The sequence below is a fragment of the Sarcophilus harrisii genome, chromosome 1 (assembly GCF_902635505.1).
Source record: "Sarcophilus harrisii chromosome 1, mSarHar1.11, whole genome shotgun sequence".
NCBI classification, from domain to species: Eukaryota; Metazoa; Chordata; class Mammalia; order Dasyuromorphia; family Dasyuridae; genus Sarcophilus; species Sarcophilus harrisii.
The window spans coordinates 259,688,206-259,705,049 of NC_045426.1; the positions used below are offsets into that span (position 1 = coordinate 259,688,206).

General features: G+C 36.1%; 1 protein-coding gene across 1 annotated transcript in view; it reads left to right on the forward strand.

Annotated features, from left to right (window-relative positions):
- Positions 1-472: 472 nt before the first annotated feature.
- Positions 473-16,844, forward strand: part of GNA12 (G protein subunit alpha 12) — a 131,227-nt gene continuing 114,855 nt past the window's right edge. The window contains exon 1 of the mRNA XM_031941096.1: positions 473-1,322. Within this exon, the coding sequence (XP_031796956.1) occupies positions 999-1,322 (324 nt within the window). The 5' untranslated portion in view covers positions 473-998. The remainder of the gene's footprint in view (positions 1,323-16,844) is intronic.

A 16,844-nucleotide genomic window follows, 5' to 3' on the forward strand; every position in this document is an offset into this window, starting at 1 on the left:
CCTTGATGTCAAAAGTTCTGCGGTTCTTCTCCATGATTGTAGCCCCTTAAACCAGGAGAGTACCCAAAAAACTGGAACTGTGTTCGGTACACCTGGCATTCCTAGTGCCACGCCCATCCAAAGATAAAGATCCAATCCGACGGCCAGCCAAGACGATTGACTTTCTTGTTGAGCAATAGTAGCCCGCAACAGTGGGTGGCCGTTCCTTCCCCCCAAGTCTCCGCCTCCCTTTCATTCTGAAAGAAAGAATCTCTGCAGAGAAGCCCAATGAGAAGCCTAGAGCCTGAGAACTACGTCTTGAACTCCGCCTCCAATCCACCGCCCCTCCTCCCTGACTCCGCCCACGTGGGGCTTTGCAGCCTTCTGGAAGAATAGACCAATCGAAGAACGTCTTGCCTTAGATTGACAACAGCCTGCCCAATCCCTTGGGCCGAGGCGAGGACAACACACGCCCCTCTCTGTACTCCTCCATCCCTCCCCCCTCCACCCCTTACCCTCAGCGGGGGGTCGGAGCAGCTTGCTGGGAGCCAGTGTGGGGTTAGGAGCGGGCGGTGGCGACGACAGCCTGGGGCTCTGGCCACTGACTCGGGGACTCTAGCCCGAGTCTCCGTCCGCTAGGATTTGGAGGCCGCCAGCGGCTCGGTTGCGCCCCCGTCGGTCCCCTTTCTCAGCCTATCTGGGGGTCCCCTCGGCAGCTCCCCGCTAGCGGCCGCGCCCCTCTGCCGCCTCCGCCCCGGGCCGGAGGATCTGCGCTCCCCTCCCCCTCGGCCGCGGGGCCGCCGCCCCCGGAGGGCGGTCTGGGGCTACTCCGATGGCCCCCGGCTCCTAGCCGGGGGAGGAGGGGGCTGGGCGCCTTCGGGATCCGGACTCAGCGCGGCGGCGGCGGCGGCGGATGCAGACGACCGTGGGGGGGCCGTGAAGGGGCGGCCGCCGCCTCCCGCCCCCGCCCCCGCCGTCCCCACTTCGCTCAGTCGGTCCTCTCGGCGGCCGGCAGGGCCATGTCCGGGGTAGTGAGGACCCTCAGCCGCTGCCTGCTGCCTGCCGAGGCCAGCGGGCGGGAGCGCCGGGGCGGCGGCGGCGGCGGGAGCAGCAGCGGCAGCCGGGACTCGGAGCGGGAGGCCCGGCGGCGGAGCCGGGAGATTGACGCGCTGCTGGCCCGGGAGCGGCGGGCGGTGCGGCGCCTGGTGAAGATCTTGCTGCTGGGGGCCGGCGAAAGCGGCAAGTCCACCTTCCTGAAGCAGATGCGCATCATCCACGGCCGAGAGTTCGACCAGAAGGCGCTGCTCGAATTCCGGGACACTATCTTCGAGAACATCCTTAAGGTGAGGTGGACTCCCGGCGCGGGGGATGGGGGGGGGGGGGGGCGGAGGAGAACGAAACTGGAGCGTCGTCTTCTTTCCCCTCACGTTTGGAGAGAGTGGGATCTGGCAACCTCGCTTGCAGAGCCTACCTGGTGCAGGTGAGGAGAGGACTTCTAATGGCTGCCCGGCTTCCAGATGCAAGTCAAAGTGATGTTAGGATAGGGACTTTGTTCTTCTGGAGCCTTTGGTTGGGCCCACGTCTAACCATAGATGCTTCAATAGATGGTTGTTGAATGGGAAAGTCTTACCTGATTCTCTAGGGAGATGTTTCCTTCCTGGCAGACTACAGCGGGATCAAATGAAGCGTTTATTAAGGACCCACTCTTTGCTTTACGAATCCTCACCGCAATGCTGGTGGGTATCATAAGGAGTTCTATTTTACAACTGAGGACGAGAGTTTGTGTTTAAGAGTCATAAAGCTAAGTGCTCTGAGGCTGAATTTGAACTCAGGCCTTCTTAAATTGTTCTTTCCATTGAACCACCTTCAAGCCTCTTCTTAAAGCAGGAGACCTCCGTGATGTAACAGATGGAGTGCTGGACTTAGCTAAGGGTCAGAAAGACATGGGTCCGAAGATGGCCTTTGACACTGTTTAAAAACAACAGCTGGGGAATTCCAGAAGTAAGTTTTAAATTCTGTGACTATGGGCAAGTCATTTTTTACCTTTCTAAGCTCCACTCTCCCGATTTTTAAAGTGGGGATAGTAATATCTTTGATTTAGTTGTTTTAAGGATCAAATGAAATAATGAGTGAGGTGTATTGCAAATTTTAAAATGTCATAATAAGTATCATTTATGTTTCTTTTTATCGTTTTATTTGTTTCTGAGTGTGCAGTCTAACATCTAAGTAGGCACTAAATGACTGCTTATTGAATTCAATAGAAATGGAATTGAAAGTTCCTGTGGTTGTTTTTGTTTGGGGTCTATAAGGAAACTTGATTTCTATCACCAAAAAGTCTTTTCCTTCACAATCTTGATCATTTGGCGATACTATAGTGTGGATGGTAGTTCTGGCCATCGTATGGGCATTTGGTATGTTGATCTTAGGGGCTGGTGAGATCATGACTGGTCATCTAAAGGAAAAACCACATTGGGAACTTGGGGTAGCAAACCGCTGCATGTTGGCTGCTTACTTTAGAAAGTTGCTGTTATGATGTCTGTGGTTTTCCCACTCCACCCTTTAGAGTCTTCAGTCAAAGCTGATGAGGAAATTGTTCCTGCTCTAGAAAAGAGTGTGCAATCAGAGGGGGGGGAAAGCCTCAAATCTGTTTTAGTACATATTAGAAAAGGATCACAGAGAACTTTGGGGAAGTTATTGAGTGGATACAGAATTGACCTCCTTTCTCTACTTAGATATGATCACTGGCTCACTTTTTCTCTCCTGGTTTTTAAGTGGTCAAAAGAGAACAATTTTCAGGCCTTAAAATTGTCTTTTTGCTCATTGTGGTAGTAGGGGGAAGGGAATGGGAACCTATACCTGAGGACCCAGAAACATTGCGAAATTAGATTATACTAGGGAACTAGATTGGTGTCCTGGAGGCTATGGATTTTATCTTGCATTTAAAATTTTAGAACTGGAGATGGCTTTAGAGATCATTTAGTTTAATCTTCTCATTTCACAAATAAGGAAACTGAGGTCTAGGAAGAATGACCTTTTCAGTCTAAGTGGTACAGCCATGTCTAGAACAAGTCTCCTGACTAGTTCAGTGATTTTTTTTTTCACTAGAACATGTTGTTTTCCTTTCTAGACTCATTAGAAAAATTTATAAATGGATAGAAGAAAATAAAGAGGAAAAATTGGGAAATATCCCCTTTCCACTTTTTTTCTAGAACACTAAAAGTTTAGAACTCTCACAAAGTATTTAAATATTTTTGTTTCTAATTCATAAAGGATTTAGTGTGTATTTGGAAAACTACCATTTATTTCTAGGAAAAATAATTTTGATATTTTTCTGGACAAAATTGTTGTTTGCCATGTACCAGTCATACTCAATATAAATTATACCTTTCTGACTTAAAAAAAAAAAAAAAAACAAAAAACAAAAAAAAAACAAAAAAAAACAAACAAGATCCTGGCATTTGATTTAGGTTGATAGAATTTGTCATCTCCCAGTTTCTTTAAACTCTGGAGGCCATTGGCAATGTTAAATATCACAAATGTGACTTTTAAAAATAAAGTAAGCCCTCTTGAAAATCACAGATATTATTTAAATGAGTTTTAGACAATCTATTCTTAACTTTTACTAATGCATACAAAACATAAACTTTTACTTTTGTTACTTTAATTGGTTTTTTTTTGTTTTTAGCAAAAATGAACTCCCTATTTCCCACAACAGTTCTTTCCTTCTCAACTTGTATGTAATTGTAGTTTCATCTTAAATTAAACTTTAGCTAACAAGAGAAAAATGGCTTAGAATTCTACTTTGAGTTTAGAACACAATACTTGAGACATGTCTCATTGCTGAGGAAAAGATGTTTTTTAAAGCTTTAAACAGTGGGTTTTGCAATTACTCAGAATATTAGTGTTTGCAAATACTTGTTAGAGTTGCTATGACTAAATTACCCAGTTATTTTAAAGAAAAACTAATTTGACTTTTCCCTCCTTACTGTACTGAATAGTTTGATTATGTGGATCTTATGTAAACATGACCTGAGTATCACCTTATCTTCTTTTTATGCTATCATCAGCAAAATCTTCTCCTTTTAAAGAATAACTTATTTAAGGAACATAAAGTCTAAAAGTAAATGAATTGATCTTATACAATTGACATGGCTTTTTTTTAATCAAATTTTTTTAAATTTCTGAGCTGTTTTTATAACTGTATTTTCAAAAAAGCATCTGTAACACAGCAGGTTGCAACAGCTTTGGGATAAAAGGCAACAATTAATACACACAATACAAGGTTTCAAATAATAGTTCTCACTGGCTTCTACCCAGACATAGCCCAGAAAAAAATTTTGATCAAAAAATGTGAAATAGGTGTTCATCTGCTTATTTTAAGCATATTAAAAAGGAAGGTAATTATTGATCCACACTTAACACCGTACACCAAGATAAGGTCAAAATGGGTTCATGACCTAGGCATAAAGAATGAAATTATTAATAAATTAGAGGAACACAGGATAGTTTACCTCTCAGACCTATGGAATGGGAAGGACTTTATGACCCAAGAAGAACTAGAGATCATTACTGATCACAAAATAGAAAATTTCGATTATACCAAACTGAAAAGTTTTTGTACAAACAAAACTAATGCAGACAAGATTAGAAGGGAAGCAATAAACTGGGAAAATATTTTTACAGTCAAAGGTTCTGATAAAGGCCTCATTTCCAAAATATATAGAGAATTAACTCTAATTTATAAAAAATCAAGCCATTCTCCAATTGAAAAATGGTCAAAGGATATGAACAGACAATTCTCAGATGAAGAAATTGAAACTATTTCTAGTCATATGAAAAGATGCTCCAAGTCATTATTAATCAGAGAAATGCAAATTAAGACAACTCTAAGATACCACTACACACCTGTCAGATTGGCTAAGATGACAGGAAAAAATAATGATGATTGTTGGAGGGGATGCGGGAAAACTGGGACATTGATGCATTGTTGGTGGAGTTGTGAACGAATCCAACCATTTTGGAGAGTAGTTTGGAACTATGCTCAAAAAGTTATCAAACTGTGCATACCCTTTGATCCAGCAGTGTTACTACTGGGCTTATATCCCAAAGAGATTATAAAGAAGGGAAAGGGACCTGTATGTGCACGAATGTTTGTGGCAGCCCTTTTTGTAGTGGCTAGAAACTGGAAACTGAATGGATGTCCATCAGTTGGAGAATGGCTGAATAAATTGTGGTATATGAATATTATGGAATATTACTGTTCTGTAAGAAATGACCAACAGGATGATTTCAGAAAGGCCTGGAGAGACTTACACGAACTGATGCTGAGTGAAATGAGCAGGACCAGGAGATCATTATATACTTCAACAACAATATTATATGATGACCAGTTCTGATGGACCTGGCCATCCTCAGCAACGAGATCAACCAAATCATTTCCAATGGAGCAGTAATGAACTGAACCAGCTATGCCCAGAGAAAGAACTCTGGGAGATGACTAAAAACCATTACATTGAATTCCCAATCCCTATATTTATGCCCACCTGCATTTTTGATTTCCTTCACAAGCTAATTGTACAATATTTCAGAGTCTGATTCTTTTTGTACAGCAAAATAACGTTTTGGTCATGTATACTTATTGTGTATCTAATTTATATTTTAATATATTTAACATCTACTGGTCATCCTGCCATCTGGGGGAGGGGGTAGGGGGTAAGAGGTGAAAAATTGGAACAAGAGGTTTGGCAATTGTTAATGCTGTAAAGTTACCCATGCATATAACCTGTAAATAAAAGGTTATTTAAAAAAAAAAAAAAAAAAGGAAGCTAATTGGACCATTTCAATTTGTGTTTTTTAAATAAAAAGTCTATAGTTATACTTTATTCAAATACAATTAGGGTGATTATGAATTAGTGTTCTGCACCATTACCAGATCTTTGAAAATCAAAAACTGATGTAGTAATATCCACAATAATTTAACTCTTCAAGACTTAAACAACTAAGTTACTGCCCATAAGAAAAGAAAAAAAAAATGAAAAGGTATTGTCAAAGCAAGCAAAGTCAATACCATTACATAAAAGGTAATGACAAAATTGCCCTTTTTTAATTGCTCTTCTGAATTTGTTTCAATTTTTAAAAAATAGTATTTTTGATAGACTTTTTTTTCCATCTCTATCTCTACCCACTAATTTAATTTAGCTCCCTTGTAACAGTAATTCCTGAAAATATGTTTCCTTTACCCCTGGGCCACCATCTCTCTGCTAGCAGGGAGAAAGTATGCTTGCTTTACCATCAATCTTCAGAATCTGTGACTACTCATTGTTTAAAGTCTTTCAGAATTGTTTGTTGTTGTTGTTTTTCATCATTGTGGTCATCTTGTAAATTGTTCTCGTGGTCCTGCTTATTTTGTTCATATAAGTCTTCTCAAGTCTCTCTGTAAATGTTTCATATTCATCATTTCTTTTAACACAGTTATATTTTGTTACACATCCATTTTGTTTTCACTTCTTTGTTGCAAGAAAAAGTGCTTTAAATATTTTTGCATATATCTGACCTCTAAGGACTATATGCCCATTAATGGTATCTCTGGGTCAGAAGAGGCGTGTATATATGTGAATGCATACACACACACACATACACATATGTATACATACACAGTTAAGTAACTTTTTGAATACCATTTCAAATTGATTTCAAGAATGATTGGATTAGTCTACAGGTCTGCCAATAGTACATTAATGTATCTTTCCTCTAATAGTAATGCCAACAATTGTGACATTTGTGGCATCTCTTCTTTGTCAATCTGGTGTGTATGAGGTGGAATTTCAGTTGTTTTAGATTCCATTTCTTTTCTTATTAGTGAGTTAGAGCATGCTTTCATATAATTATTGATAGCGTGAATTTCTTCTTTTGAAAATAAACTATTTAAATCTTTTTGATCACTTAACTATTAGAGAATAGTTGTCCTCATAAACGAATTTGAAATCTATTTAAATATAAAGAAAACTGTATATATTAGTCTAGTTTTAAGAAATTTTGCAGTGCTTGCTATATATTATATCTTTAAGTCAATACTCCAGCACTGCCTTCTACCTGAAGCCTTTCCTGATTATTTTCCTCACTCTCCAACTGCCCTGTATTTAAGTACTTTGTATTTAATGTATTTGTGGGTTTTTAAAAAATATTTATTCTTTATGGTTTCATTCTCTTTTCAGTGTTTCCCCTGTTAGATGTAAGCTCCACTGAGTATAGATTGTTTCATTCTTTATATTTATATCCCTAGAACCCAGAAAAGCATTATCACTTTCGGCTTCAGTTTCCTCAGTGATAAAATGAGGGAGTGAACTAGACAGACTCTGAATCCCTTCTAGATCTAGATCTATGGCTTAAAATCCACAAGTCAATAGCTGGTAAGGAGGGCAACCACAGTGATGACTGAAGGAGAAAGAGGAAGATCAGGGAAGATTTAACTAAACAATTTACATCTTATGTGAGCCTTGAAGCTAGAGATTTTTTTTAAAAATTCATTTATTTTCAGATTTTTTTTCCTCCATTACATCTAAACAAAAAAAATTTTGCAATGTTATTTTAAAATCTTGAATTCTTAATTTTCTCCTTCTTTCCCTTCCTTCCTTCCCGAGAAGGGAAGCAGTTTGATATAGATTATTCATGTACAGTTATGGAAAAATTTCCATTTAAACCATACTATTAAAGAAAATAAACCAGACTCCAAAATATAAGAATAATAAAGAAAGTTTTAAAAGTATGCTTCATCTGCATTCTGATTCCATCAATTCTTTCTTTGGAGGTGGATAATATTTTTCATCTTAAATCCTTCAGAATTGTCTTGGATTATTGTATTCGAAAGAATAGATTAGTCATTCACAGTTGATTATATAATATTACTGTCACTGTATAATTTGTTTTTTTTTTTGTTGTTGTTGTTGTTGTTCTGCTTATTTCACTTTGCATCAGTTCATGTAGGTCTTCCCAGGTCTTTCTGAAATCATCCTACTTGGCATTTCTTACAGTTAAATAGTATTCCGTCATAATAATATAATACATGTTGAATCATTCCTCAATTGATTGGCATCCCCTTCTTTTCTAGTTCTTTGCCACCACAAAAAGAGCTGCTTTAAATATTTTTGTACATATAGGTCCTTTTCCTTTTTCTTTGATCTCTTTGGTGGTACAGACCTAGAAATGGTATTGCTGGGTCAAAGGTTATATATGTTTTATTATCCTTTGGGCATAGTTCCAAATTGGTTTTCAGAATAGTTGGATCAGTTCACAACTTTTTTAGCCATTCATTGGTATTCCAATTTTTCCACAAACCCTCCAACATGTCATTTTACTTTTCTGTCATATTATCCAATGTAATAGGTATGAAGTGGTACTCCAGAGTTGTTTTAATTTACATATCTCTAATGATAGTGATTTAGAGCTTTTTTTTTTTTCAGTGACTAGATAGCTTTGATTTCTTTGTCTGAAAACTGCTTCATATCCCTTGACCATTTATCAGTTTGGGGAATGACTCATACTATAAATTTGATTGTTCTATATCTATCTGAGAAACGTTATCAGAGAAACTTGCTGTAAAAATTTCTCCCACGTTACTGCTTCCCTTTTAATCCTGGATATATTGGTTTTGTTTGTGTAAAACCCTTTTTAATTTGATATAATCAAAATTATCCATTTTATGTTCTTTGTTTTTTTGGTTATAAATTCTTCCCTTATCAATAAATCTGAAAGGTCAAATATTCCATGTTTCCCTGATTGGCTTATGATATTATTCTTTATGTAGTTATTTTGATCTTATCTCTGTATAGTATATAAGATGTTGGTCTTATATAGGGTCTGCTGTTCAATTTTCCCAGAAGCTAGCGAGTCTGAAGAGGTGAAAAGAAGAGTGAGTGAATGTTAGGAAATAGGGAGGTGCAAAGGCACAAGAGAGGACATGTTAAATTCAGGGAATAAGGTACTAGGCTAATTTGTTTGGAACTAGAATGTGGGAAGGGAAGTACTGGCAAATAAGTCTGTGAAGTCAGACAGAAACTAGATTGTAAAGAGTTGTTACTAAGTAATAGGCTGAATAGTTTGTTTTTTATCCTAGAGGCAATAAGAAACCACTGAAAATTTTTGAGTAGGAATGTAGCCTGGTTAGATGTAGCACTAATTTGGAATCTTAATGGAGAAAAATTGGAAAAGAACATCTAGCAGTCAAATATATTTAGAACTAGAGACTGTTAGGATTTGGAGCTTTGAATGTTAGAATTAAATGAGCTTTCAGTTCATCAGACTTGTTGGAAATAACTGATTATTCAGATAGCTTGAATATAACTTACTTGTGTTGTAACAATGCTTTACAATTGTGTGTATTGAGAACTTTTTTGTTTACTTTGTTTATTGGAATATAATAACTTCCAATTGAAACAAGTTTTACTTTACAGTACATAGAAAAAGTAAATTATACACCACTAATACAAAGCTTATCCCAGTTTGAAAATGCTTTTAGAGCCCTTTAGAAAGAAAATTCTTAGTTAACCATAGATAATAAAGGAAGAATCAGTATGTGCAAGCTAAAGGCATTCTGAACAGTTTTCCAACTCCTAAAGAAACTTTACAAAAATCATTGAAAGATAGAATTCATCTCTTTATACCTAAGATTATGATTTTCTAAAATGCAATTTCTTTTCATCAACTTTAACAGTTTTACTTATGCTAAAGTGAAAAGGATATTAAAAGAACATCTGATGCCAAGGGTTCTAGATCCTTTAGAACTTTTAGTCTTCGAGCAACTTTTTTACTTTGGTCACGTAAGCACCAAACTTTCCATTAGGACCATAGATTTAAGAGGCCATCTAGTGTAGCCCCCTTCATTTTACAAATGAACAGAGGCCCAGAGAGTTGAAGTTGTTTGCCCAAAGTCACACAAAAAGTAATCTGTTCCTGTGTCTTCTTTCTGCACTTGGGAAAACAGTAAGTTGTCTCCCCAGCAAATTTCTCTAAAGTAGCCAAATTTTATATTTACATTTACCTTTGTAATGCAAAAAACCCTTTTTTTCAGTTGAAAAATCCAGAAAATAAATTTCTGGTCATTTGGGGGGAACTACATGTATGAATTGTTCTTGCTTCACAGCTTTCAGGTTTGCATTTAGATAATTTTAACAAAACTCATCTAGAGTTAGCAATATCTGACTTTTAGTCATATTTGTGTAAGTTGGAATAAAGCAGTACTTGGGGCTTATTGCTAAAAGATTGTAATTATTTTCTCCATTTCTACATATTTGAAAGTGTGGACCTGAATAAAATATTTTTAAACTGTAATATTTGTAAGTAGATCTAATTGCAGGATGATCCTCAAACCAGGGAAAACTAATGATATGTAATAGATTTGGTATTGAACTTGCATTACCTGAACAGTTCGATACTTTACCATTTTTTTCATACCAAAACTATTACAAAGATGGCAGCTGACTTAAATGTTGTAAATTCACCACCTGGGGCAATCATTTTAGAAAATCATAAATTATTTTGTTATCTCACCCATATATTCCCTGGAAGTACCAAATTCTCTATGGCTTTTAGAAGTTGGAGATGTATCTTCTAGTTTCCACTCTTTATGAGTGAGTGACCATCTTGGTGTATCCTAAATATTAACTACTCTGAATTTGCCTAATCAGATTTAAAATGGAAAAGAATTTGAGAGGTCATCTAGACTCTTATTTTTTTTTTTACATATGAGGAAATTGAAGTTGTGACTCACAATTAGTAAGTGACAAAACTGAGATTTGAATTACATCCTCAGATTACAAATTCGTTAATATTTCATCTGTTCTGTGCTACCTGTCAGAATATCTGTGGGTCCCTTCCTCATTTCCTGGAAAACCATACTTCTCTCTAAATCAGTTATATTTTACTAAACTTTACAAACTAAATTTTAACCTTCGAATAATAGAACTTGCCAAACAGAATGACTTACTTAACTATATAAAAGAAATAAGACAATACATAATAGACTATGTACTGCATGACTGCCCCCATAACTTGTCCTAGACCCAGTCTTCTGGATTGTAGCACCTCTTAGTTCCTTTTATTCCCTCCTATTCGCCATCCTTTCCCTTCCCTCAAGCAGAATGGCATAAAGCTTTGGCTTCCTCTGGAGTTACTATATAGGGCAGTTCAAAATGTGCAGCTTCAGACAGGAGGATTTGAGTTCAAGGTTCCAGGGTTTACCAGTTGCTCCAGACATTTTTAGGGAAAGACGTAGTCCGACAAATTGTTTACTCCTTTCCCAGAGCAAGCAAAGAGATTTATGTAATAAAATGCAGTTCCTAAATGCTATACAGGGACCAGAGGGGCTGCCAATAACAGGATGGGTGTTTGGATTTAGAAGCAGTTACCCAGGACATTACACTATGAAGGAAATTGATTATTGTTGTCATTTTCATAGAATCCTACAGCCATTGCTAGAAGGATCTCACAGACTACCTAATCTAAACACCTCAGATGAGAAAATTCAGACCAAAGGAGGTTAAATGACTTGTTAAATTACATGTAGTTAGTATCAGAGTTTCAACTTGATTGTTTTTTGAGCCTGGTTTTTTTCCATTGTACTATATCTGCCTTTTTTTTTATTATAGAAGATAGGGATTTCAGATAGATGGCTCATAAAATTGTGAACAGTGCCTTAGATATCAATATTTTGCCCATTTTGGGAGGGACTGACTTCATTAGCATAGAGAATTCCTGATTAGGAAATTCTCTCTACCTGTGAGTTGCCTTCAGCACTGAGGGGGCAGCTGATGTGCAAGAGGCAGGCCCTGAAACCAACTGTCAGAATTAAAGCCAATTCTACTCTTGCTTTTCCTGTCTGTTGATAGCCTTACGCTTTGGTATTGAATTAAAGTTTGAGAATAGTACTCATTTTGATTGCTTATATTACGTTCCCTGATAGGTTAGTCAGTTCAAATATTGCTTTTGTGTCTGTGTTTAGGATAATGCTTATTTCCTTTGGTTAACTGGAAAATGTAATCACTATTTTTACCTGTAGAGTAACATACACTTTGAAAAGCTGGAAGTGCTACATTAGTTCACCTGGATGAATCAATCTGAAATTTGTTTGGTTTAGGACTACACATCTTGACCTTGGCAGAGAAAATAAAGAAAAGGCTAGTTGGCCTATAAAAAGGAAGGCTTGGAAATGTTTAGAGAAGCAGTGTGGCTTAGTTTGTCCCACTGAACATCAGCATCATGAGTACTTCAAATTTTTCTAGTTACTGTGATATTTCCTATTGCACTTAGAATCCATTACATGTTGTAAATTTATATTAGCCTTCAAGCCAAAATTAAGATAATATTGGCCTAAACAATAGACCTGAGCTTTTAAAGAAAATTGTAAGGAATTTTGAAGTCCCCCATTATCACTAAAATACTGAATTAATGCTATGCTTTGGTTTCCTTAAAATCAGAATCACTAAGGTATTTGTGAGGAATGACTATATATTTGAAAGAACTTCAAAATCTAATTTAGGAGTTTTTTGAATATATATATATATATATATATATATATATATATATATATATATATTCAAAATCAAATATGGGATTGGGGAGAAGACTATATAAATTTTAAGATCTTCTGATTTGAGTTTGGTGCAATGTTGACTTTTTTTTCCCCCCTATTTATTGATAGGGGTAGATATTCATGTAGTAACTTTTAAGTACTTCTTGATAAATGACACTAATTTAAATTACTCCTATCTACCCTGTGATCCTTCTATACTGGATTTCTTTTTTCTTCTTGCAATTATGTACAACATTTCCATATTAGTCAATTTGCACAAGAAGATGTGAATAAAAGGGGAAAAAGAGGAAAAAGTATCTTTGTGCATTGTAAGAGATCACAAAATGGACACTTTTAGAGAAAACTTGAAAAGACCTATTGTGATGACCGCGTATTTTAAAATCAGCTGCAGTCAGGAATTCAGGTTAAGGGAAAATCTTCAATCTTTATTTTCAGTAGAGGTGAAGAAGGGTGGGAGGTAAAAGGGGAACTGGCAATAGCAATGTGTGCAGCTGAGTCAAGAAGCCAGCCAGATCAGAAGCCACGAGACCAGCAGCCACCAGAGCAGAACCCAGCCAGCAGTCTCTCCCGGCTTCTCCTCCTGCCCCTCTGCCCCCACCCACCAAAATCGTCATTTCCTATACAACACATCAGGACTTGCACAGAGAGTGGGCGGGGGCCATTCTTTCTCCAAGCATATATATTAATAGAGTATAGTCCAATTACTATTTAGCCTCACATGCTTGGGACCTCAGTGCATCAACTCAAGCCTCAACCCTTACAACCTATATTAACTAATTGATGAAGAGTAAAATGAGCAGACATAAGAAAATAATTTATATAATGATAATAACATTATAAAGAGAAACAACCTGGAAAGACTTTTAGCTTTCTGATTAACACAATAATAAGCCATATAGTTCCAGATAATAGAAAATATAGTGTGCCACCTGCCTCCTGCTGGGAGAAAGAAATCCATAATATGACATACATTTTTGGACATAGTTGATATGAATTTATTTTGATGAAGTGGAAGGAAAGGAAAACAATTCTTGTTAATTGGAAAAATAAAAATTTAAGAATAATTTTTAAAAGAAATAATTAGAAAGATAATTAGAGAATATTGGATAAGAGTGATGTAGAATGAAGTGAGGAGAACCTTGAGAACAATTTATACAAGAACAACATTATAAAGAAAAACAATTTAATTGCTTGATCAATTTACTGACCAACCGTATCTCCAGATGACCTAAGAGAAAACACTCAAGATACAGAAAGAGAAATACATTTTTGGATGAGGCTACTGTGTGGATTAATTTTGCTTGGACTGATTGTTTAGTTTATGCCTCTCATTTGACTTGTTTAAAAATATATATATTTAACATGTATGAGACTGCCTGCCATCTAAGGTAGGGGGTGGAGGGGAGGGAAGGGAATAGTTGGAACAGAAGTGAGTGCAAGGGACAATGTTGAAAAATTACCTATGCATATGTTTTGTCAATAAAAAGCTATATTTAAAAAAAAAAAAAAAAGATCCTGGACTTGGAGCCTTAGACGGCATGTCTTGCTTAGGTCAATTCATCCCTAAGGCTTTCTTTTCTAAATTTTCCAGACTTCTTATTCTGAAAGCAAATTCTAAGAACCCAGTTTTCCTAATCTTCAAAGTCCTTGTGATTTCTTGGCTTGTGGTCAAAGATTCACTAAACCTAGCTCCTTAATTGTCTTTCTTTTGGGATCACCACTAGAATTATGTTTGCTTCTAATATTCCCTCCTTTTTTCTCCTTTTTGTCCTTGTGGTCATTGTTACATATTCCAAAGCCACAAGAGTACATTTTCTAGAATTTATTCATAAGGCAAAAAATATGTACATGTATCTACAGAGATACAAATGCACACACATCAGAAAGATTATTTAATGTTCTTGTTGTTCAGTTATTTCAATCATGTCTGACTCTTCATGACCCAGTTTGGGGATTTTTGGCAGAGACATTGGAGTGCTTTGCCATCTCCTTCTCCAGCTCATTTTATAGATGAGGAAACTGAGGCAGATGGAGTTAAGTGACTTGCCCAGAGTCACATAAGCTAGTAAGTTTCTTTTTTATTTATTTTTATTTTTTTTATTTAATAGCCTTTTATTTACAGGATATATGCATGGGTAACTTTACAGCACTAACAATTGCCAAACCTCTTGTTCCAATTTTTCACCTCTTACCCCCCACCCCCTCCCCCAGATGGCAGGATGAAGCTAGTAAGTTTCTGAGGTCAGATTTTAACTCGGGAAGATGAGTCTTCCTTACTGCAGACTACTGTGCCACATAGCTGCCCCTGTTTAATGTTTGTTGGTACTTAATCTTTTGAGCCTTAGCCTTAGTTCTTCCTGCATCTAATTTAGTTTACCTGATCATAACTTTGAGCCTTTGAGATTCATAATCTACCTGGGGACCTTGGATCAAACCCATGTTCCCCTTCTACAATTCTCTGTTAGACATTGAGGCTTTCTGTTATCAAACATTTGGATTTTCAACCATATTCCAAATAATCATTGGCTAAGGAACTGTCTTTCTTCTCTTTACCCAAAATGAGGGAATGTTTTTATTAAAAAGGTCACTTAAAAGTTTTTTCATAACCTCAAAACCACAATAGCATACTACTATAAAAGCATAGAAAGTCCATCTGTCACATTCCTCATTTATACTATAAAAAGGCAGAACTAAAACATTTCTAATGTTCACATGTAGATATATATACCATATATTCATAGGAGGTTTGTTGTAGGAATATAATTTTATAAATTTTAAAATTATGTGTTGTTGTAAGAGTGACTTCATGAAATGCTTTTAAAAATATGATGTTATTATTGTTCCCCATTGGAATAAAGGAGTAAAAATATATTTTAAAACAAATTTTAATAACTTATAATTGACTTTTTAGGTACCACATATTTAGGCATTTTATGTTAAAAACTACCTATTGAAAGCTGCCTTAACTCTGTATTCTCATTCTACTTTTGATCAAATTTATTAGAATTTTGATTACTGGAGTTCAGATCCTCCCTCAGACACTGTGTGGCCCCTTAACTTCTCTTGCAGTCAGTTTTCTCTAGTGTAAAATGAGCATAATAATAGCTTTTTTTTTTCATAGGAATGTGCAGAGGATCAAATTATATCATGTATATATGAAATGCTTTGTTAACTTTAAAATACTATATGAGTTAACTATTATCTATCCCTTTGTTTTAATGAACACAAAGGAGGCATCCTATTTTTACATTTGCTAGTCTTCTATTTTTTTTTAATATTGATTATGATTTGTTGTAGCTATAATGCAAACAACTGAAAATATTGTTTGGTAACATTGATTTGATTTTTTAAAGGGAGAAGGGTGGGAATATAAATAAAATTAGAATGAGAATACTTCAAAACCTGTTTTATATAACTTGTGCTTCTCATATTGTCTTAATTACTGACTTCCACAATCATCTTGCTGGTTACTGTTGATATTTCTGTCCCATTCCTGCTCTCTAGTTTACTTGATAAGTACTTTATCTTAATTTTTCTTAATTTCTCTTAATTCTTTTTAAATTTTTCATATATATTATTATATAACATAGAATAATAAAATTTTTAATTTTCTCTTAATTCCAATAGACTTGGGATGGAAAATGCCAGAGAGAGAACTATGGAGATTGAATGTGGATCAAAGCATAGTATATTCATCTTTGTTTGCTTTTTCTTTCTCGTGTTTTTTTTTCCCTTTTGGTCTGATTTTTCTTTTTTCATTTTATAATAATAGCTTTTTGTTTTTCAAAATACATGCAAAGATAATTTTCAATATTCACTTCCCTTAGCATCAGTTCATGTAACTCTATCCAGTCCTTTCTGAAATCATCTTGCTGATTGTTTCTTGTAGAACAATTACATTCATATTTCATCTGATTTTTCTTGTACAACATAATAAATATGGAAATGTGTTTAAAAAGGATTACTTACATTAGATTGTTTACTATCTTGGGGAGAGGACAGGTAAAAGAAGGGAGAAAAATTTGAAAGAGTTTTACAAAAATGAATGTTGAAAGCTATGTTTACATGTGTTTGGAAAAATAAAATACTATTGAGAAAAAAAATATATTTTCTCTCAGAAACCATTTCCTTATTTTAAAAAAAAAGCTTTATTGATATCATTTCTCTTTATATTAGTCATTTCCTCTCTCCCAAACTCAACTCTTATCTTTTGAAAAAGAAAATCAAGAAAATATCAGGTTATCTGAGATGATCTATGTAATAGTCAAACCTTGTAGAA